General features: G+C 39.2%; 1 protein-coding gene across 1 annotated transcript in view; it reads left to right on the plus strand.

Moving 5' to 3' along the window:
• The window catches only part of NXPH1 (neurexophilin 1), a 366283-nt gene extending 354590 nt beyond the window's left edge, over nucleotides 1-11693 (plus strand). The window contains exon 3 of the mRNA XM_070787535.1: nucleotides 9726-11693. Within this exon, the coding sequence (XP_070643636.1) occupies nucleotides 9726-10487 (762 nt within the window). The 3' untranslated portion in view covers nucleotides 10488-11693. The remainder of the gene's footprint in view (nucleotides 1-9725) is intronic.
• The last annotated feature ends 11416 nt before the right edge of the window (nucleotides 11694-23109 follow it).

Genomic DNA, 23109 nt, shown 5'->3' on the forward strand with positions numbered 1-23109 from the left:
TTTTCAACATGTTATTTTAAATGTTTTGTTTATTATTATGATGAGGTACCCAGGGTTCCTCACATGGGATATTCCTTATACATTTTAAATGAACATATCATAAAATACTAAAGAAAGAAGTAACTTTTGCAATGCAAAGCTGGGTAAGGTAATCTGCAATTAAGTTTTGAGAGAATGGGTTAAGTGGGATTATAGAGAATATAATTTTTAATTTCTCATCAATGTTAATGTGTCTGTATGTCAAAACTTATATGTGCATCTATATAAAGTGTGCAGAAGGGAAGAGACAATATTTTGTAAGATGAAAAATTCTGTTTCTCAGCAGTAGAAACAATAGTTCACGGCTCTTCTCAAGGCATGCTTTCCCCCTTGCAGGTAAAGAAACAGAAACATTTCCAAGATAATTTTCATGAGAGGTCCTAAAGGAGGAAAAATCAAAAGGAAAACTAATTTTCATAGTTACACAAACTTGCGAGGTGCTCAATGACCCACAACTTAGATCCAGTCTCTGATACAATAATTTGAAGGGACTCGTTGGTGTCCTATGTTAAAAGTGAGCCATCCTGCATGGATTCATGAAAACTCCTGGAGTAACATGCCTAAAATTCTTAGCCACTTCTTCAAACTCATAGAAACGTACCACGTTTCTAGTTTTTAAGGGTGATGTCGAATGTCCAGGCTGATCAATATATCTTCTCTTAATGTTATGCTAAAGACAAATTATTGCTTACATTTGCCAGCACTAAATTGTAACATACAGAATCAGTGTGATCTCCTCCCACCACCTAGTGCTAAAGATGACCACAGAGATGTTGCAATTATGCTCATTTCCATCACAGTTTGTTTGGCCCACTTGAGCAAATGTAATGTCTCCAGTGAGAAGATGGGGTTACAATGGCAGGGTGCATTCTGAGAGCCTTGTTTTCCTTTTCTTTGGGGTTTCATAACCTACTTCAGAGTGTTAGCTCTCAAGTGTTGAACTCATACTGTTTCCCCTATTTTTATTTCTGCTACATATAAAATCTTTTATCTTCACAAAAACCCAGTGAGTGAGGTGTCATCTCTATTTTCTAGTTGGAAAAAATCTGACTGTTCAGGTTATTGGTAACAGATTTTGGGTTTAGCCCTGTGATCTCTGACTGCAACGCCCGTTTTCTTAGTTTCTGTACAATACAGCCTCCAGCAATGACTACGCTAGGGGAGAGGCTTGGGATTATTTTCCTGCTTTCCCACTGTTAATGCAGCCTGGCTGCTGCTGGAGCACTGCTTTGTAGCAGAAGGAAATGATGTATTTTTGATGTATTAAAATACTAACCCATTTCCTCTGGCTTATCACATATAATACAGGCATTCTGAGAATTATCAGTGAAGTGTAGGCTCCAAACTTGTAAGAGAGAAACCTCTGTGGGCCACGTGTTCTACCAAAATCTTGGTTGTGGCTAAAGAATCAATGAACCCTCCCTATTGAAACTAATGTAAGTAAGAATATAAACCATGTATATAATTTATTGAGTACTTACCCTATGCGAGGTAGTCCTTTCCTCAAGTTACAAAATGGAATAATACAGGAAAAACACTCCCCAAAGGGGTTACAGTCCTTTTGGGGGAACACTATGAAAAAGAGCCTAGCATGGCTGTGAATTTCTGCATGCTTTTCCCTAAACTAGTTAAGAAAAGGTCTGGAGAAGGCACAAGCACATGTAGCTCACCTTGTGAGATTTCACAATACCTGAAGTGGAAAAATATCCTCGCTTTTTTGGAGAGAGGGAAAAAAAATCACAGAACAAAAGGAATTGAAAGATGAATGACTTTTCTGCCCAATGTAAACCTATGGCCAGTAAAGACATTTTTAGGCATAGACTACTCAGATAGCTTATCCCATGTGAACTCTTTTTAAAAGGATCACACAAATCTACACAACCACAGAAATGAAAATCCAGAAGAGGGACGAAGTTATCCGAAGCAATAATGAACAGAAAAACCAATGGAAGGAAGGCTAAAAAAATAAGTCTGTGAAACAGTGTAATAATTAAGGATCTATCACAAAAGGTAACCCCAAAATAGAAATATGATACATTTATATCTAGAATTCTATTTCCTATTTAATAAAGATGATATACCTTTATGAACTAAGAGCTATGCATCTCAAAGACATTGTTGATTGGAAAAAATACAAATCATAAAATACAACAGTAGTGATGTAAATATTTATACATGAAAAATAGTGAAAATGTTTAGGAACAATATACATCAAAAATCTGAGGTTTTATCTTTACAGAGAGAGGTGGGATTATAAGGGAGCAGGGGTTGATTATAAAGATAGGCTTTTAATTTTTACTTCATAAATCCTCTAATGTTTAAATGTTTTGATAAACATATATTCATGTATAATTGTATATGATTAAAATAATTTTAAAAATAAAGGAAATACCCAGTGGAGTAATAAGCAGTAGCTCTTTCACTTAGCAGCAGCAATCTTGAACAAGTTCTCAAGCTTCCATATCTCTGCCTGTAAGTTGGAAATAACAATACTGTGTGTGAGTCAGTGATTGAGTGTGTGTGTGTTTGTGGTTTAAATGAAGTGCAATGCCATATGTAAAATGCTAATTACCGTGTCTGAAGATAGCATGCCCTTAACCAATAGCAGTTGATAGTATGCGACATATATTCAATGTAGCAAATCATAAACTGTGAAAACGAAGTTGTAATCACAGAGCAAGGTCATTTTGTTGATTAGTTATTCACTGATGAGAGATATTGCTTAAGCATCAGGTTATCCAGAATTTTTGTTTGGCTTAAATATTCATACAGTTGATGAAATAAACACATGATTTTCAAAGTAATCTTGAGATAATTTATATTGAACAGTAATAGATCAACAGTAAGTGTGAGGGCTGGTAGAAATTAAAAGGCACCTTACTGCTCTTTTATAAAAAGAGATACACAGACCATCTGGAGGTCCCTCTAGTTGGAGGCGTACAAGTCAAAGAGGGACCTGTTTACATAAAATCTCGTAAGGCCAGGAGCATAGTTGAAGTGTTAGTGAAGTATCTCTTCCAAAAGTGATGTCTTTCAACAATATTTTAAAAGATAATATATTGACATTAGGATTATAAGCCTGTAATGAAAAGATGTTAAAGACAGCAATGTGAAAGTATAGCCCTGAGAGATATAAAGGAGGAGCTAGACCAAGGTGTCTCAACTCTTTATATGCTTACACCCCCACCAGTCAATAGCAGTCTCCTTTTTCTAGCCCCCAACACAGGTCCTGCCCCAGACAAGCTCCCTTAATGTTAGATTCAAGCTCTGTCTTTGTTTATGGTTGAAGAAAATGACCCTTGTCTTTGTACCTATTTTTGAATGTTGTCAAAAGAAACATGTGCTTTAACATGCATATTCCTAATCATGGTAAGAGTCTGTATGATTCTCAGTGTTTATAAAGCAATTAGACAACTCACATAATTTGTGGAAATGGTACGATTGAACTAGTGAGTGGGTCAGCTCCTTTGGAGTGGGCGTTGGCCACGTCTTAAAATTTTTATTTTTGAGGCATTGGCCACTTTAAAAAGTTAATTAATTTATTTTAATTGGAGGCTAATTACTTTACAATATTGTGGGTTTTGCCATACATTGACATGAATCAGCCATGGGTGTACACGCGTCCCCCATCCCGAAACCCCCTCCCACCTCCCTCCCCACCCCATCCCTCAGGGTTATCCCAGTGCACCGGCTCTGAGTGCCCTGTTCTGTGCATCAAACTTGGACTGGTGATCTATTTCACATATGGTAATATACATGTTTCAGTGCTATTCTCTCAAATCATCCCACCCTTGCCCTCTCCCACAGAGTCCAAAAGTCTGTTCTATACATCTGTGTCTCTTTTGCTGTCTCGCACATAGTGTTGTCATTACCAGCTTTTAAAGTTCCATATATATGCATTAATATACTGTATTGGTGTTTTTCTTTCTGGCTTACCTCACTCTGTATAATAGGCTCCAGTTTCATCCACTTCATTAGAACTGATTCAAATGCAGCCACTTTTGACTTGGAAAATTATATTCAGTTAGGAAGTATCTTTAGTGCTTTCACTGTGATAGAAAAAATGACTCTTTGTAGAAAAAAGTTCACAGTGCGTTGCCTTTTTGGAATTGAGTTAGTTAGCAATTGTCAGATTTTTCTTTTGGGCTCATTTTATGCCATAGTCTTCACAACCTCTGTCATCATTCTGATATACTGATGTGAAAGGATCTTTAGATGACTTTTCAAAAGAAACTCTTCTCTTCTGTTTGTAAAACCAATGATAGAAGGTGTTCTGAGTCTAAGTTTTTTTTTTAATATACTGTTTATTCAGTAAGGCTCAAAATCTATTTCAATTTTATGTGTACATTTATGTGCTTCAAAAATGAAAATTCTTCGTATGTAAAGCAATATAATAGAGTGAGAAAGCTGAGAATTCTTGACTGCATCTGGGAGCAGATGTATTAAGATAGCTGCACTTCTTTTTCATCTTACATCATTTCTTTACCACCACTAACACTTGTTTCAAGAAGGTCCTTAGTAGTTAATTTAAAAGTCAGGAGACTCCTTTTCAAGGAGACTTCTTTTCAATAAACTTTTTTAACATGTTACTTTTGTATTTCTTACAGACGCAAGAAAATTCATTAATTCTCAACTTTTTCACATTCCTGCTTAGCCAATATATATCATCAAATTAAGTTAATCCTGCCTCTGAAATATCTTTTATATCCATTTTTTTTCTTTCTCTTTTTCTCTGCCATTGCCTTGGTTCAGGCTCATTTACTTTCTCAAAAGAAGTATTACAATTTGTTATTTAACTAATTATTCCCTCAAGGTTTCTCCCTACCAAACTACCTTTCAATGTCCAGTCAGTGATTCTTTTAGAGCCAGGATGACCTAATTAAAAGCAAAATAAGACAAAATTTAAGGACTCCTCATTATCTATAAGATTAATTTTAAATACCTTCATAAATTGACCCTAGAAACTTCACAATTTGACTATAGCCTACCTTCTTTGAAGCGAAAAGCAAAGGAGAAATGGAAAGATATACCCATTTGAATGCAGAGTTCCAAAGAATAGCAATAAGAGATAAGAAAGAGAGATAAGAAAGCCTTCCTCAGCTATCAATGCAAAGAAATAGAGGAAAACAATAGAATGGGAAAGACTAGAGATCTCTTCAAGAAATTAGAGATACCAAGGAAACTTTTCATGTAAAGATGGGCTCAATATAGGACAGAAATGGTATGGACCTAACAGAAGCAGAAGATATTAAGAAGAGGTAGCAAGGATACACAGAAGAACTATACAAAAAAGATCTTCACGACCCAGATATTCACAATGGTGAGATCACTCACCTAGAGCCAGACATCCTGGAATGTGAAATCAAGTGGGCTTTATGAAGCTTCACTATGAACAAAGCTAATGGAGGTGGCCAAATTCCAGTTGAGCTATTTCAGATCCTAAAAGATGATGCTGTGAAAGTGCTGCACTCAATGTCAGCAAATTTGGAAAACAGCAGTGGCCACAGGACTGGAAAAGGTCAGTTTTCATTCTGATTCCAAAGAAAGGCAATGCCAAAGAATGCTCAAACTACTGCACAATTGCACTCATCTCACACGCTAGTAAAGTAATGCTCAAAATTCTGCAAGCTAGGCTTCAGCAATACGTGAACAGTGAACTTCCTGATGTTCAAGCTGGTTTTAGAGAAGGCAGAGGAACCAGAGATCAAATTGCAAACATCCACTGGATCATTGAAAAAGCAAGAGAGTTCCAGAAAAACATCTATTTTTGATTTATTCACTATGCCAAAGCCTTTGACTGTGTGGATCACAACAAACTGTGAAAAATTTTGAAAGAGATGAGAATACCAGACCACCTGACCTGCCTCTTGAGAAACCTATATGCAGGTCAGGAAGCAATAGTTAAAGCTGGACATGGAACAACAGACTGGTTCCAAATAGGAAAAGGAGTATGTCAAGGCTGTATATTGTCACCCTGCTTATTTAACTTCTATGCAGAGTACATCATGAGAAATGCTGGGCTGGATGAAGCACAAGCTGGAATCAAGATTGCCGGGAGAAATATCAGTAACCTCAGATATACAGATGACACCACCCTTATGGCAGAAAGTGAAGAACTAAAGAGCCTCATGATGAAAGTGAAAGAGGGGAGTGAAAAAGTTGGCTTAAAGCTCAATATTCATAAAACTAAGATCATGGCATCCGGTCCCATCACTTCATGGCAAATAGATGGGGAAACAGTGGAAACAGTGGCTGACTTCATTTTCTGGGGGCTCCAAAATCTCTGCAGATGGTGATTGCAGCCATGAAATTAAAAGATGCTTACTCCTTGGAAGGAAAGTTATGACCAACCTAGACAGCATTTTAAAAAGCAGAGACATTACTTTGTCAATAAAGGTCCATCTGGTCAAGGCTATGGTTTTTCCAGTAGTCATGTATGGATCTGAGAGTTGGACTATAAAGAAAGCTGAGCACTGAAGAATTGATGTTTCTGAACTGTGGTGTTGGAGAAGACTCTTGAGAGTCCCTTGGACTGCAAGGAGATCCAACCAGTCCATCCTAAAGGAGATCAGTCCTGTTTGTTCATTGGAAGGACTGATGCTGAAGCTGAAACTCCAATACTTTGGCCACCTGATGCAAAAAGCTGACTCATTTGAAAAGATCCTGATGCTGGGAAAGATTGAGGGCAGGAGGAGAAGGGGATGACAGAGGATGAGATGGTTGGATGGCATCACTGACTCAATGGACACGAGTTTGGGTAAACGCTAGGATTTGGTGATGGACAGGGAGGCCTGGCGTTCTGCAGTTCATGGGGTTGCAAAGAGTTGGACACAGCTGAGCGACTGAACTGAACTGACCTGACCTTTGTGTTCTGCCAACATCTTGCAACTTCTGTTTATCCTTCCTGTCAATTCTCCCTTAAGTTCAGAGATAAGGAACTATTTTCCATTCTTACATTTGACATGTTCTTTTTCAACTTTTTACTTTTGCATAGTATGTTCCTTATACTTAGAAGAACTTCTCTAGCCTGTTCATTATCTGTTGAAGTCCTAAACCCCCCCTTTTTTTTATTCTCCCAGATCTGAGTATAATCTCCTCTATTATATCTTCTCTACCTTTTAACTTTGACTCTAAGAATATTGTACATTGTGTTGTTCACATCACTATACTCCTTGCTTAACTGATCTCACTATTAGATGGTGAACATCTTGAAAGAAAGAACCACATCTCATTTGCCTTTGTATTCCTGTTATTTTACTCAATATTAGCAGAATCACACTATATAGTTATTGAATTAATAAAGCAAGATGAATCATGGACCCTTCCTGATTTTTCATGACCTAAACTCTCCTAGACATTGCCCTGCTTCTCTCCTAGCCTAAATGAAAGGGAGAGGAAAGGAGAATAATAGTCAAGGCAGTGCTGGTGATTATAGCCTACTTTGATTCTGTACCCAAACTCAGATGTTGCAGAGGCCTCTTGACTCCACCACTAGAAGCCGTTCACATCGCACCATTGAGGGCTAATAAATTCATTGCATTTGGTCCTTGAGCAGTTTAATAGCTGAAGTTCTGCTCATGTTTTATTCATCTGAATTTTGCTAACAACTCAGTTTGTCATGTTTTTAGGTTGTGGTAGCGCCTAAATACTTTGGAAAGTATGTATGTGTGTGCTTAGCCACTTCAGGCTTCCCTGGTGGCTCAGATGTTAAAGAATCTGCCTGCAATGCAGGCAACCCAGGTTCCACTGTTGGGTCAGGAAGATCCCCTGGAGAAGGAAATGGCAACCCACTCCAGTATTCTTGCCTGGGAAATACCATGGACAGAGGAGCCTGGAGGGGGCGCTATGGTCCATGGGGTCGAAAACTACTGAGAGACTAATACTTTCACTTTCTTAGTTGCTTCAGTCATGTCCAACTCTTTGTGACCCTATGGACTGTAGCCTTGCCCCGCCCCCCCATCCAGGTTCCTCAGTCCATGGGCTTCTCCAGGCAAGAATAATGGAGTGGGTTGCCATGCCCTCCTCCAGGGGATCTTCCCAACCCAGGGATCAAATCTGCCTCTTTCAACTCCTGGACTGGCAGGCAGGTTCTTTACCACTGTGGCACCTGGGCACTATACATATATATATGTATATATATGTATATATATGTATATATATATATGGGAGATTTTCTTATAAATATACCCTTGCTCTCAGATCCTATTGTCTATTATTTATTTACATAAAATAGTACCCTGTGGAATTCAGAGGTAAAATGTTTCAGGATGATAATAGTTAGAAATACTAATGTTGAACACTCATCCTGTCCAGGTACTGTCCTTCTGTGCTTTTAATGGACTGTCCAGTTTAATTCTTCAAACAGCCATGTGAGGAAAAGGGATATCATTTTTCTACTCTGTGGAAGAGAAATACAGAAATGTACACAAGTCAAGCAACTGGCCCAGATCATACAGCTGTGAAGGATCATAGCCTGCATTGGGATTCAGGGTGTCTGACTCCAGAGCTCGCACTCATAATTACTACAGCTGTGGAGAGTATAATTTAGATGTAAATTTCTATTCTGCCTGAAAATCAGAGGTTGTTCTGCTGTCAGAATCTTAGCATCCTGTTAAATAGATCCATTTTTTTTTTCCCTTGAAACCTGCCACTTCCTTTTTTTTTTTTTCTCTTTCTCTTTTACTCCCTATATTCTGCTGGTAAATGCACGCTAAGTCCCTTTTACTTCTTCTTTAGGACAGTTTCATTACTCATGAGCCAGTGTACCATGGATTCATCTCATTATACTCTCTCCCTGATGAACTATGTTGTTGCTGAGATACAAGTGCCAAGCCGTTATCAAATACATTTATTCTTTTTGCCACCCAAAGAATGGGAAATTATCTGTGTAATTTGAGAGACTGGGATATGTATTTATTTCTTTTATACTAAGAATAAATATAGAGGCTGCAGGAAGAACAAAGACAATAGAATTAGGCAAGTACAGATTTGGATGTTTGACCAATCAATTAGATTCCATCGAAACAAAACAAGTACACAGGCCAAAATAAACTCTAAAATCAAAAGGTCTGTACTCCTATCAATTAGCATTTGTTTTACTAGATCACATTTAAATCTGTTAATGGAAAAATTATCTTATACAGTATGTTTCTTGCCAATAATAGGTGATCATAAACAAGTTATTTTGTTTTGACCAGAAAAAAATATTCTAGAGTCTCCCTGCAAAACTAACTTTTCTTATGTGACTGTGGCATGGACTATCAAAAGTCTGTAGAATGTCAGTTGATGTATTTCTGAGAATCATACCATTTTAAAGCTTATGGTGATTTCAAAGTAAAAAAGTAACATAATCCTTTGTAAAAGTTTATTTTAAAAGTGTTTGGATTTTGGCACTGAGAAGTAATTCAAACATAAATCACACTAAGGTGCTTTGCTGTATTCATGTTATGTGGCCCTTTTCAAAGTCAATGTTTTTATATAATCTTTCTGTCATGTTTAATGGTTTTTATCCACCTCCTCTCTCCCATCCTTGTATAAAAATAGCAGTGGTACTCAATCACAGCTTAATAAGCATTGGCCACGTGCTGAAGGTACTTGAATCCCCAGCCACTGAAAGAAGGCTTGAATCTGTGTTATGTGTTCTCAGATACAGGGTTGTAAACACCATTTTTCTGTTCCATTTTCAGGTCACATGTGCCAATTTAACAAACGGTGGGAAGTCAGAACTTCTAAAATCAGGAGGCAGCAAATCCACACTAAAGCACATATGGACAGAAAGCAGCAAAGACTTGTCTATCAGCCGACTCCTGTCACAGACTTTTCGTGGCAAAGAAAATGATACAGATTTAGACCTGCGATATGACACCCCAGAACCTTATTCTGAGCAAGACCTCTGGGACTGGTTGAGGAACTCCACAGACCTTCAAGAGCCCCGGCCCAGGGCCAAGCGAAGGCCCATTGTTAAGACGGGCAAGTTTAAGAAAATGTTTGGATGGGGTGATTTTCATTCCAACATCAAAACAGTGAAACTAAACCTGCTGATAACTGGGAAAATTGTCGATCACGGCAATGGGACGTTTAGCGTTTATTTCAGGCACAATTCCACTGGTCAAGGGAATGTATCTGTCAGCCTGGTACCCCCTACGAAAATAGTGGAATTCGACTTGGCACAACAAACCGTGATTGATGCCAAAGATTCCAAGTCCTTTAACTGCCGCATTGAGTACGAAAAGGTTGACAAGGCTACCAAGAACACACTCTGCAACTATGACCCTTCAAAAACCTGTTACCAGGAGCAGACGCAAAGTCACGTGTCCTGGCTCTGCTCCAAGCCCTTTAAGGTGATCTGTATTTACATTTCCTTTTATAGTACAGATTATAAACTAGTACAGAAAGTGTGCCCCGACTACAACTACCACAGCGACACACCTTACTTCCCCTCTGGATGAGGACGGATGCGGGGTGAGACTGAGGCCTGAGGAATTCCAGGTCACATGACAGGGCTGTCACCTCAAGAAGAAGGTCCCATCTGTTGCCTGGAACGTGTCTACACTGCTGCTCTCGTCACCTGACTGCAAATACGCTCGTGGAAAACAACCTGATGTAATTTCTGCCCAGTCAGCTTCATCTCTTGGTATAGTCGCAAAATCACCACAGATTCTAAAGCCACACCTGAAGACACGCTCTCACACATAGACGTACACCAACACACGCGCATACACATTTCAGCCGGCGTCTGTCATGATTCCTGTTGAGAGGGCTTTCATTGTCTGACTCATAATGGTTCAGGATAAAGGATCATCAAGCAAAAGGATTAACTAGACAGTGAATGGTTTTTAGCACTTGCTGTTATGGAAATCTCTCTTTAATGTCTTGAGTACATGCTAATCAATAGTCCCCACTCATGCATTTCTACTGCTTGGAGTAGCTGTACTGGTAAATACTACTGTAGGAGTATAATGCTTGTTAAAATGGAAAAAAAAATGTGTTTTTAGAGCTCAGTATTCTTTATTTTATGAACACAACAAGTGTAGTAATTTTTTCCAGCATTCAGTAGGCACATTCAAGGTGATCCAAGATAGCTCTTTTTTCTATGGAGGGAGCCTGTTCTCAGTAAAGATGAGCAAACATTTGGAATTTACATGTGGGCAGACACTGGACTACAGCTTTCATCACCAGTCATTGGACTTTTGCAAAGTCGAGACCAGCTAAGGCTGCTTAAAACAAGTTCTGATCATTATATAAGAAGGGAAATGCCTGACAGACACCATGTAAGTTATAAGTGTCTGTCTTATCTTTACTAAACATATTGTAACAAATTCAATATCCTAGTCTTCATTTGTATGAATGGTTTGTATTGTACATAGTTTAACCAAGTGTAATTTGAGCTGCTTATTAATATTAACTTGTACTTGTCTCTCTGCTTGTTATTGGTTTAAAAAGAATAAAAAAAAAAAGGATATGAGGAATCCATTCTATCGATGTAGCTGTGAACTCCATTAAAAAGACAAACTTAATGTACAAAGCATTTATTCAGCTCAAGTATTGTTGAAACCTATACATATACAACATTACAGTCTGTCTGTATTTAGACATTTTATTTCTGGACAAAATGAAATGTACATAAAAATAAAATGCTTAAAGTTGAGTTTCAATATGTACTTGTGTAAGATGGTGATTTAAACGGTTCTGACAAGAAGAATGTGCTGGAGGACACTCATGGTTTTGCATCTCATGTCTCTAAATCTGTATAGACCTATCTAAATTGTTATTAGTTACCTAGTCAAAACAACTTAGGAGTCTCAGTCTCAAGCCTGGGAAACAGTTGTGGCATTCAGTATTACACACATTTTCGGTTTGTTGTCATGTTAGTTGTTCAAGAACACCAAAAAAATCAATGAACATAAAGAGATAATTGAGGTCTCCTGAATTAATTATAGCTAGTTGTTTTTTACTTTTCCTGTACAACATCTTTATTTAGTAGGATGTTTAGAAGGTATTTTTTTTTTTCTTAAAAGAAAGCCAAGATGCCTGAAGATTGTGGCTGATTTCCCCCGATTCTACCATATCGACTCAACTAAGGAAATGACAGTAGTAGTGGAGGGCTTCGATGCTCCATTTACATACAGCAAAAGGGGCCAATGTATGTATAAAGCATTATTTTTGGACATTAAACTTTATTTTTAAAAAGTAATTATGGTATACAATCCCAGCATAATAAACAGAAGAATAAATACGTTAAGGTAATATCCCATATTTAAGGTCACAAACTGGGGATTGGGATATGAAAAGTCTCAAAGGTTAACCAAAGAAGTCAAATTAAGAACATTCACTCATTCTCATCTTCCCTTCATGCTACATAGGAATAAGTATGTTTCGTATAGAAAATGATAGAAGTACTACAGGGAACCCCATACTATAGAGTTCTAAAGCAAGAACTCAGTAACTGGTTTGACTAAACAGAGCCTTCAATTGCCAATTAAAGGCAAATCATTCTGTTCACTGTCCATCTCCCAAATCCCTCCAATATAGCTAGACAACCATTTATATCAATGTATCAATTAATTTGCCATGGGATTTAGAAGCTAATGCTAGAACAGACTTCCCTGGCGTGATTGGCAAGAAGAGCTTAAGTCCCAGCTGCATAACATATTTTCCACAGATAAATCTTACTATTCAGGGGTTTATTTATCAAAATGTTCATTTAGGAGTTAATTCTCTCTTAACAAAAAGGAGAGTAAGTCAGAAAGCAAATATCTTTTATTTTTTTATCATTTGATTAGTGGCCTGTGACTTTCATTATGTGGTCTAATCTGCCCTGTGATCCAACATTCAAGATTAGAAGAAAATATGCTTCAGTCTTCACCCATCTGCCCTTTCAAAGTCCCTTTGAAATATTGCTTTTGTTTTTATGAACATATGCTGCTGCTGCTAAGTCACTTCAGTCATGTCCGACTCTGTGTGACCCCATAGACGGCAGCCCACCAGGCTCCCCTGTCCCTGGGATTCTTTAGGCAAGAACACTGGAGTGGGTTGCCATTTCCTTCTCCAATGCGTGAAAGTGAAAAGTGAAAATGAAGTCGCTCAGTCATGTCCGACTCTTCGTGACCCCATGGACCGCAGCCTACCAGGCTCCTCCACCCATGGGATTTTCCAGGCAAGAGTACTGGAGTGGGGTGCCATTGACTAATGCAGCAAATAAAGCATTGAATTATTTTTTCTGTAGTTTTTCTTTAGAAGAAAAAAAGAGAAAACTCCTAATGAAGATTTCAATTTTTTAAAATCCAAACTTTTAGGATTGTTTTCGGGACCTGTACTCACATATCACTAACACCTCCGTCTGTGGTATACATAAGTCATGATGACATAGAAGTAGGATTCAAAAGATAATTTACTTGTATGTATCTAATATACTCTTTCTGTTTTAGATAAGGAACTGGATGATGGACTGTGATGAATATGAAGGTTCAAAGGTTCAGATGAAAAACTTTTACTAGGCCAACTTGTTGCTTCAACAAACTGGTTATTTAAGTTTTAATTATGCTAAAAAATCATTTGTTATTTGGAAAAAATTAATTTTAAGCTATACTAAGGAAATTGCTTTTTCTTACCTTTGCTAAGGTATAGAAAAAAAACACATCAAGGTGGAAGTAGATAACATCTGATGCAAACATGGGTTTGTCGTCACCTATTGTTATTTTCAGAAGCATTTTAGTATAATTGAAATTATTATAAAGAAATGATAATTGCAATGATATTGCCTCATGAAAGGAAAATGATACAAGTTACCGGTTTATACAGTTATGATGAAAACAATGAATTGTCATGGTACGGTTTCAATTGGGCATTTTGGGGTCACTGACTCTTGTGAGAATTTCTCTGCATGAGTAGAAAGGGCATAACTGTTAATAGTACAGTACTAAATTCTGGAAGTCATTATTCTGAAAGTAATAGAAATACTTGTTAAAACTGTGGACAGGAATCTTCAGGTTCCTACATTGCAGCAATAAACTGTAAGCCATATTTTTGCACAGAATAGATTAAAACAATCATAAGAAGCCTGAGAAAGTGTTTGTCTTTTCCCTTTTCCCCACTGCTTTACATGTAAGAAGCAGCTTAACCAATATGAACAGTTGTTTGGAAAAACAGTTTACATCTCCACCATTGACTCTGAATGCCAAGTTTTAGCCTGAAGCAAAATCAAATGTCTGTGTTTATTAACTTCTGAGAGATTAGGTTGGTGTACTAGTTTCAGACATTTATTGGTATTTATTCAATTGGTCTATTTATTTTATCTTTACACTTTTATTCAAATGAAAATTAGTAGATGCGTTCAAAAATTAAAAATTTGAAAACATGAATTTGCATAGAAACATTTACTATTTACTTAGTTTGTAGGTGACAAGAATTGAGGATTTTAACAGTCAGAATTGAATCCTAAACAGCTGATTGCTAGGTCAGGTTTGTCCCATGCGTATCAAAGAAGGATTTCAGGGCTGGGGAGCAAAGGAAATAATCCTTCTCAGTTTAAAATTATGATGTGTCATTAATTTTTGTATCCTATACCATCAAATACTTTTAGGTAACACATTTACAATTGCTTTTATTTTTACTAGAATGGCAAACAGCAGACATCCCATGAGAGTTTTAGTTTCAATGTTTGTGTGAACAAAGTCTAGAGGAATCACCTACAGTTAGGAGACTACTACTGCCAAGTAACTGGCCAAGTGTCCTGAGTTTGATGAAAAGCAGTTTAATGTTTATAATTCTGCATTTACAGGATCATGCTTTTTATTACTGCTGGATTGCAGGATGACTCTAAAGGCCCTAAAAGTGACGGATGAGAAGGCTTAGAGACTTCCTTTCGTTGGCTGTACTGGTTGTCACTGTTGGAGGTGCCAAGAGTACATTCTCCTAAAACTAGACATATAGCCAAAGCTCTGTTCACATCCTCCTCACCTAGCAGGTGCTGGGTTTCTGTTTGCTAATTCTACCAACGGCCCTAAATAGATCACTGGAGTTACTTATTTCTGATACACAAATTCCTTGATTCAAACATAGGAGTAAATTTGGCCATGGAGATAGTGACTGTTTAAAGAAATACTGTTAGAAAGTTGTAGAAAGCCTCTATTGTCAAATAAGTATTAAATCTATCTATATACCTATCTATCTATATCTGAATCTACTATGTTTTTTACTGCCAAAATTCACTTTGCCAATTTTCTGCAATCCAGTTTTATTATTATAATGAATTTCTTTTCAGCATTTTATAAAAGCTTTTAGTAGAAGGCGAAAAAGAAGCTAATTGTGTTTAGTGTAAGAGTCCAGTTTTCCCAACACCATTTATTGAAGTTTTTTAGTAAAACTAAATGCTGCTGCTGCTGCTAAGTCACGTCAGTTGTGTCCGACTCTGTGCGACCCCATAGATGGCAGCCCACCAGGCTCCTCTGTCCCTGGGATTCTCCAGGCAAGAATACTTCAGTGGGTTGCCATTTCCTTCTCCAATGCATGCATGCATACATGCTAAGTCGATTCAGTCGTGTCCGACTCTGTGCGACCCCATGGACAGCAGCCCACCAAGCTCCTCTGTCTACGGGATTCTCCATGCAAGAATACTTACTGGAGTAGGTTGCCATTCCCTTCTCCAAAACTAAATGTGGACTTATATAAATTCAAGTTTCCCCCAAGTGGTTGCTACAATTCCAAATTATCCAAAAGTTCATCTGTTTTCCAAAAAGTCACATGATTCTGATCCACAGCGGATATATGTACAGAACTCAGGGGTTTTCTGAGGGAGGTGGAACCCATCTTTGCATTTAGATTCCTTGTGAGGTCATCACTTCAAGGGGACCTGTATTTCTTAAGAGCTGTTCCAAAACACAGGGACTCATGTTTTTCTCACTATTGAACAGAATAGGGTACTTACCAAGAAGACTTAACAAACAAAATAGAGGTATGCACAATAAAGCAGGAGAGCTCAAAATACAAAGGTCGCAGAGCCTGGACCCAGGAGAGAATCACCCTCGAATCCCAGAGTGGGCAAGAAAGTGAGGAACACAGTGGACTCTGTAGGTACCAGCATGAGTTGGCTCACCAGCCTCCTCAGAGTCACAATGCCATCTTCTCTCAATTCCACTCTTGATGGTACAAGCTGCCAAAAGTTCAGAAACAACAGAAGTAAAACTGACAAATCCTTAAAGTAGTGATTAATAAAAGTTTACTGTGTACACACCAAAAGGACAGTTTGCAAACTGGAAGTAGTCAAAACCAAAACACAGACCGAGGCTCAGGAGTAGTGCATTGTTATAAAGCAGCTTATGTAGTGAGACAGCTGTGACTGTTTATACTTCCTAGTGACTGGCTATAGATTTGTATTTTCTTCAATGGTGGGAAATTAGTTAGAGGTTGTTACCTCATATCAATATTGGAAAACAGTTTTTAAGTTTTGCCTACAATTTCTAGAGCCATAAGCTTGAAATGACCCAGGACGAGTTAGTGTTGCAAAATAAGCTAACATAAGCTTTGTTTGGATGACTTAAGTGGTTTTATCCTCTCACAGAAGTTTCAAGGCTGGTCTCTATTGGGGTTTGATTTTAACAAGAAAGAAAAAAAAAGATGGCTCCTACCTGCTTTAATGAAGACAGTGCATACCACCTCTATTGTGAGGGAGGATCCCAGCAGGCCCTTGCTCCTCAGTCTACCAGCTTTAAAATTAGCAAATGAGCTTGATTCACACAAAGTCTGGCACTTTTCAAAGGGCTGCTTCTGTGCTGGGTGCCGTGGCAGGTGAGCCCTTTAAGAGTGGTTTCTCAGTCCCCGCTGGCTGTAGGTCTTGTGCTCATGGGCTTGAGCTCCCTCCAGATTTTTCCAAGCGAGGCCTCCTACAGGCTTATCTCTCAGGTGCAAGTTCTCATAATTAGCTCGCCCAAACGGGAGTAGAAGCCCTTCCTTTCTCAGAGAGACCTTTTAGGTTCTGAGCTCACTCAGATTGTGGGCTGCCATGGAAAGACCACACCTCAGCCTTTCCCAGCACTGCTAATACAGTTTCCATCTGTCTGTTCGTATTCCCTGCAGGAGGGGCTCCACCAGCTTTGGTTTTTTCCTCCAGAGAAAACTGTTCCCTATGCAGACTCAGTTTGTCCAAGGGAGGGGTAGCGTTCAGGGTTTTTCTGTGCTGCTGTCTGAGCTGCAGTGCCTCAGAATTTTGTGGAAGGAGACTCATTGTTATTCTGTCTTACTTTCTTCACCCACAAGAGAAAGGAGTATAAGTTTCTGGTAATGGCGAGCGTTTGTTGAACACTTAAGGATGAGCCACTGACTTGCCCGTGTGTCCCCTCAACCTCACAGCTTGTTGAAGATATAGAAACTCTTTTTTTTGCCTCATTGCAGTTAAAAAGTCTGAACTTGGAGACCAAGTAACTTCACCCAATGTAGTACAGGCCCTAAGCTATACCTCTAGGAGTCAAACCACACCTTCATGACTCCAGAGTCTGACTTGTAAACTGGTACTTCTCTCTGTTACTCCGAGTTCTTATTTTTCAAATTGTGGTGGAAAAAAGTCTTGGTATTTGCAAAATCATCATGCCTATTATGAACATACAACATGCTTATATAAAAAAGATGAAGAATTCATTGAATCTCTTTGTTTTTCTTCAGCTGCTTGCTGTTTCTCTTACTGCTTCAGGACCCCGAGACTCCTATGGCTGGTTCAGCGGGCTCCAAGGGCCAACCAACCCGCAGTGGGAGCCAGTGTGGTCCCCCAAAGCAGGAAGAGAGAGAGAGAGAGAGAGAGAGAGAGAGAGAGAGAGTGTGTGTGTGTGTGTGTGTGTGTGTGAAGTCATTTTGATTTGAAGCCAGGGAGTCTTTGAGCTTGCTGAGTAGGGAAGTGGTAGGTCAGGGATGAACAGAGCTGAAATACAATTTTGAGTTACCCAATCCCTGCATCAGAATCTCATTTCAGGGAACTCCTATGATATGTTTAGGAAATTTCAGATCATGGCTTCCATCTTTCCTCAAAAATGAGTCAAGTAACTTTAATTTTTTTTTTTTTTTAATATAAGCTACCTTGGTAAAGTTTACTTTAATTTTAGTTTTTTGGCTGGCTGCGTGGCATAAGGGGTCTTAGTTTCCCAACTGAGGACCGAACCCAGGCCCCAGGCTGTGGATCATGGAATCTTAACCACTGGACCACAGGAGAAGTTCCTAATACGGGGTTTCAGTCACCTTTCTGTGTCATTTCTTAATATGGCTTTTTGCCTTTCTGCTCCAGGCTTTAATTCCTCCCCCTCCATCCCCCACATACACTCACAAAGGGAAAACAACACATTTCATTTTCTCTCTAAAGCTTAGTGGATGGGGAGATTGGGAGAAATTGCTCAATCTACTTTTCTGACATACTTTTTCCTTTGTCACATCTTATTCTTGAAACAAACACATGAAAACATTGTAACCGTTTTTCTGCTTTAATTCCTGGACCCAGCTGTAAACACACAAACAGGGACTAGAATACTCTTTCTCCCCTGGCCCTCTGCCTATTGCAGAAATGTGTGTTCTGTTTTTCCCCCCTCTTACTCATGTTTTGCTCATGTTCAAAATTAATATTCTTTAAGAGAACCTGTAAGTGTGAAGGCAAGTTATACTCCATGGGTGTGACTGGGCTCCAGCTGAAATTCTATCATGTTACAAATTTATGAACCCTCCCTTCATTGTTAACTGAAACTTAGCTCTCTTACCTTTTCATTTTCCCACAGATTTTAGAGAAAAAAATCAAATATATCATTAATACTTGCTAAGTCTGTAATGTTTATAATATTTTACTCTGCATAAGTCATGAAAACTAAAGGATAAGTTGAGTTTGCAAATGTGGTTCTTCATTTTCTTTAGTTAACAGGTTTTTCCTTTCCTTTCCTCCCTTCCTCCCATCCTTGGTATTTGTCAGGTATTACTCATTCAGGGCCTTTCGAAGTATGTGCTCCCAACGCCTTCATACGCTCATTTGCTCCTTTGAAGCACATGGGCTTTTCTTGACTTAGTCAACTACAGCTTTCCACATTTAGTACTCTGCTGCTCCTGCAAATTTATCTTTGAAAATTTAGCAGAGCTAGTGGGTTTGACCAAAGAGAAGAAAATTTGTTTGTTGCTTTGTTTTAAGCTGGAGTTATGTATATAAAAAGGGAGGCCTTGGAGCATTAGACCACAAATTTTTGTATAATAGAAAAAGTTGAGATTACAAAGAAACTGTCTCTTCACACTCATTACTCACACTCAGAATAGGTGTTCCTTATACATACTATGCAAATAGGAAAAGGAGTTCGTCAAGGCTGTATATTGTTACCCTGCTTATGTAACTTATATGCAGAGTACATCATGAGAAACGCTGGACTGGAAGAAACACAAGCTGGACTCAAGATTGCCAGGAGAAATATCAATAACCTCAGATATGCAGATGACACCACCCTTATGGCAGAGAGTGAAGAGGAGCTAAAAAGCCTCTTGATGAAAGTGGAAGTGGAGAGTGAAAAAGTTGGCTTAAAGCTCAACATTCAGAAAACGAAGATCATGGCATCCGGTCCCATCACTTCATGGGAAATAGATGGGGAAACAGTGAAAACAGTGTCAGACTTTATTTTTCTGGGTTCCAAAATCAGTGCAGATGGTGACTGCAGCCATGAAATTAAAAGACACTTACTCCTTGGAAGGAAAGTTATGACCAACCTAGATAGCATATTCAAAAGCAGAGATATTACTTTGCCAACAAAGGTCCGTCTAGTCAAGGCTATGGTTTTCCTGTGGTCATGTATGGATGTGAGAGTTGGACTATGAAGAAGGCTGAGCGCCGAAGAATTGATGCTTTTGAAGTGTGGTGTTGGAGAAGACTCTTGAGAGTCCCTTGGACTGCAAGGAGATCCAACCAGTCCATTCTGAAGGAGATCAGCCTTGGGATTTCTTTGGAAGGAATGATGCTAAAGCTGAAACTCCAATACTTTGGCCATCTCATGCAAAGAGATGACTCATTGGAAAAGACTCTGATGCTGCAAGGGATTGGGGGCAAGAGGAGAAGGGGACGACAGAGGATGAGATGGCTGGATGGCATCACTGACTTGATGGATGTGAATCTGAGTGAACTCCGGGAGTTGGTGATGGACAGGGAGGCCTGGCGTGGTGCAATTCATGGGGTCGCAAAGAGTCGGACACGACTGAGCGTCTGATCTGATCTGATACATACTATGAAGAAAAGGAATTTAGTAGTGGAAGGCCAGATTACAAATGCCAGTATGATTCTGGGAAGAGCTGTGTGCTCTCAGGGTTTGTTCTGATAACAGAGCTACTTTGGGATAGAATCTAGGGAAGAGAGTTGCAGCAGAGTTGAGATAGCTGTGCACAGTATCTAAGCCCATGGTAATGGGGTATGAAAACAGCAGAAAAGTTTCCTTTTGTTATGTGAATGTGCTATAAACTTTGCAGAGGTCAGTGTACCCACGAGGCCTTGAGTTTGGGGCAGGATTTGCAGGAGAAATCGACCAGACCTGAGTCCAGATGGATGCGTGTCTCTGGGAGGCCAGTGTAGGCTGATAATGAATGATAGTCAGGTAACATCTCCTGCCAGCACGATGTGAAAGTCATTTGTAACCTTTGGAAGGGGTTGGAGGACCCTTCATTGTTGTTCAGTTGCTAAGTTGTGTCCGACTCTTTGTGACCCCCTGGATTGCAGCACACTGAGCTTCCCTGTCGTTCATTATCTCCAGGAGTTTGCTGAAATGCATGTCCATTGAGTTGGCGATGCCATCCAACCATCAGTATTTCTCAGCATCAGGGTCTTTTCCAGTGAGTTGCCTCTTCACATCAGGCAGTCCAAGTATTGGAGCTTCACCTTCTGCTTCTAGAACCTCTAGATAGACTGAAATTGGCTTTACTTGGCTGAGATTTAGTGTTCACCACATGGTAGAATTTAGGCTTAAGATAAGCATTAAATTGTAGAAAGGTAAAATTACATCTATTCCACAATTGATTATGAAACTTGAAATTAACGTCTGCTGGTATTTATTTCATTCATTTGCTGGAAGGTGTTGATATCTGTTTTGTGGAGAGTGGAGTCCTAGCACACCGATTCTGAAACAAACACGTTTTAATATAGAGATTAAAACCTATATTGAAGGACAAAGTAATTTATTAAAATGCAGGGAGGATTTTGTGACCTTTATGATGATTTCCATCCAATATAAATTTTTAATTTTTTATTGACTTAAATAACCTTTATAAATAATGGTTTTGGATGAAAGGGATAATTAGACATATGGAGGAGATGGAGAGAAGGTAAATAATCTTTTCAACTGACATCTTTAATCATTTTTTAATCCTCCTTTTTTCAGTCATGTTTTTACAGGTTGTGAATAAATATAGAATTTATTTCTAGGCACTGGCACACTGAAAGAAATAGAATGTTTAGGATATATTACAGAACCCTGTCAAGGCAAATGCCTGGTAGTGGGAATAGAACTCAACCTAACTCAGACTTCAAGCTTAAAACTCTTTTCCTTACACTCCAATTATACTTTTCCCATTCCATGGGGTAGTAGAGAGTTGGAGAAGGCAATGGCACCCCACTCCAGTATTCTTGCCTAGAAAATCCCATGGACAGAGGGGCCTGGAAGGCTGCAGTCCATGGGGTCGCTAGAGTCAGACACAACTGAGCGACTTTGCTTTCACTTTTCACTTTCATGCATTGGAGAAGGAAATGGCAACCCACTCCAGTGTTCTTGCCTGGAGAATCCCAGGGACGGGGAAGCCTGGTGGGCTGCCGTCTATGGAGTTGCACAGAGTCAGACACGACTGAAGCGACTTAACAGCAGCAGAAAAGAGTTATACATGACTGAGCGACTAATATTGACTCAGACTTACTGGGAACTCTTGCTTGTGTATTTGTTTAAAAAAAAAAAAAAAGGTATTTCTAGACTGGAGTCATAGTTCATGTTATCTGAAAATCCCTAAATTTCCAAAGAGGTGCCTCCTGAGCCTTAAGATTGGGACACAGTGGCCAAGGGTAGGTGGTACTGAGCCATCTGCTGAACTCTTCACTCAGGTATTCACTCATTCATTTGACAGATTTACGGAACGTCTACTATATGTCATGCACTGGTATAAGAGCTGAGGATACATCAGTGAACAACACAGAAAAGGTATTTGTCCTCATGCAGCTTAGAATCTACTGGAAGAAGAAGAAAGCAAACACCAAATAAATGCATGTCTAGTAGTAATAGACGCCACGAAGGCAAGTGAAGCCGAGAGAGGGTGTAGAGTTTAATTTATTTACTTTTTAATATTGGTGGTTTGGAAAACTGGTTCCTTTATGATGACACTTGAAGAAAGTGATGGAGGTAGTCATATGGATTTCTAGGGCAATAAAATTCCATTGTCAAGGAAAAGCGATTGTTCAATGCCTGAGTCAAGGCTGGTTTGTTGTGATTTTAATGAAAGGCAAAAATGGCTAGAGTGATTGCAAGAGAGTTAGCACTGTAGTGAACCTTAGAAGATGAGCCAAGGAAGGAAGCATGAGTCTGACCTTGCCTAAGAATGTGAAAGGAAACTTGAGAGGGCTTAGAGCAGATGAGTGATTTGATGTGATTTACGGCAGCTGGGAAGAGCAACCCCATGCCATGGCTGCGCGGGTACAGGAGGGCCTAGAGGAGCTATCCCACGTTGAAGGTCAGGAAGGGCGGTGGTGAGGAAATACTCCTCGTCCAAGGTAAGGAGCATTGGCTGCACTTTGCTGGAGCAGCCATGAAGAGATACCCCACGCCCAAGGTAAGAGAAACCCAAGTAAGACAGTAGGTGTTGCAAGAGGGCATCAGAGGGCAAACACACTGAAACTATACTCACAGAAAACTAGTCAATCTAATCACACTAGGACCACAGCCTTGTCTAACTCAATGAAACTAAGCCATGCCCGGGGGCAACCCAAGATGGGCGGGTCATGGTGGAGAGATTTGACAGAATGTGGTCCACTGGAGAAGGGAATGGCAAACCACTTCAGTGTTCTTGCCTTGAGAACCCCATGAACAGTATGAAAAGGCA

The sequence above is a fragment of the Bos indicus genome, chromosome 4 (genome assembly GCF_029378745.1).
Source record: "Bos indicus isolate NIAB-ARS_2022 breed Sahiwal x Tharparkar chromosome 4, NIAB-ARS_B.indTharparkar_mat_pri_1.0, whole genome shotgun sequence".
In the NCBI taxonomy this organism is placed as follows: Eukaryota; Metazoa; Chordata; class Mammalia; order Artiodactyla; family Bovidae; genus Bos; species Bos indicus.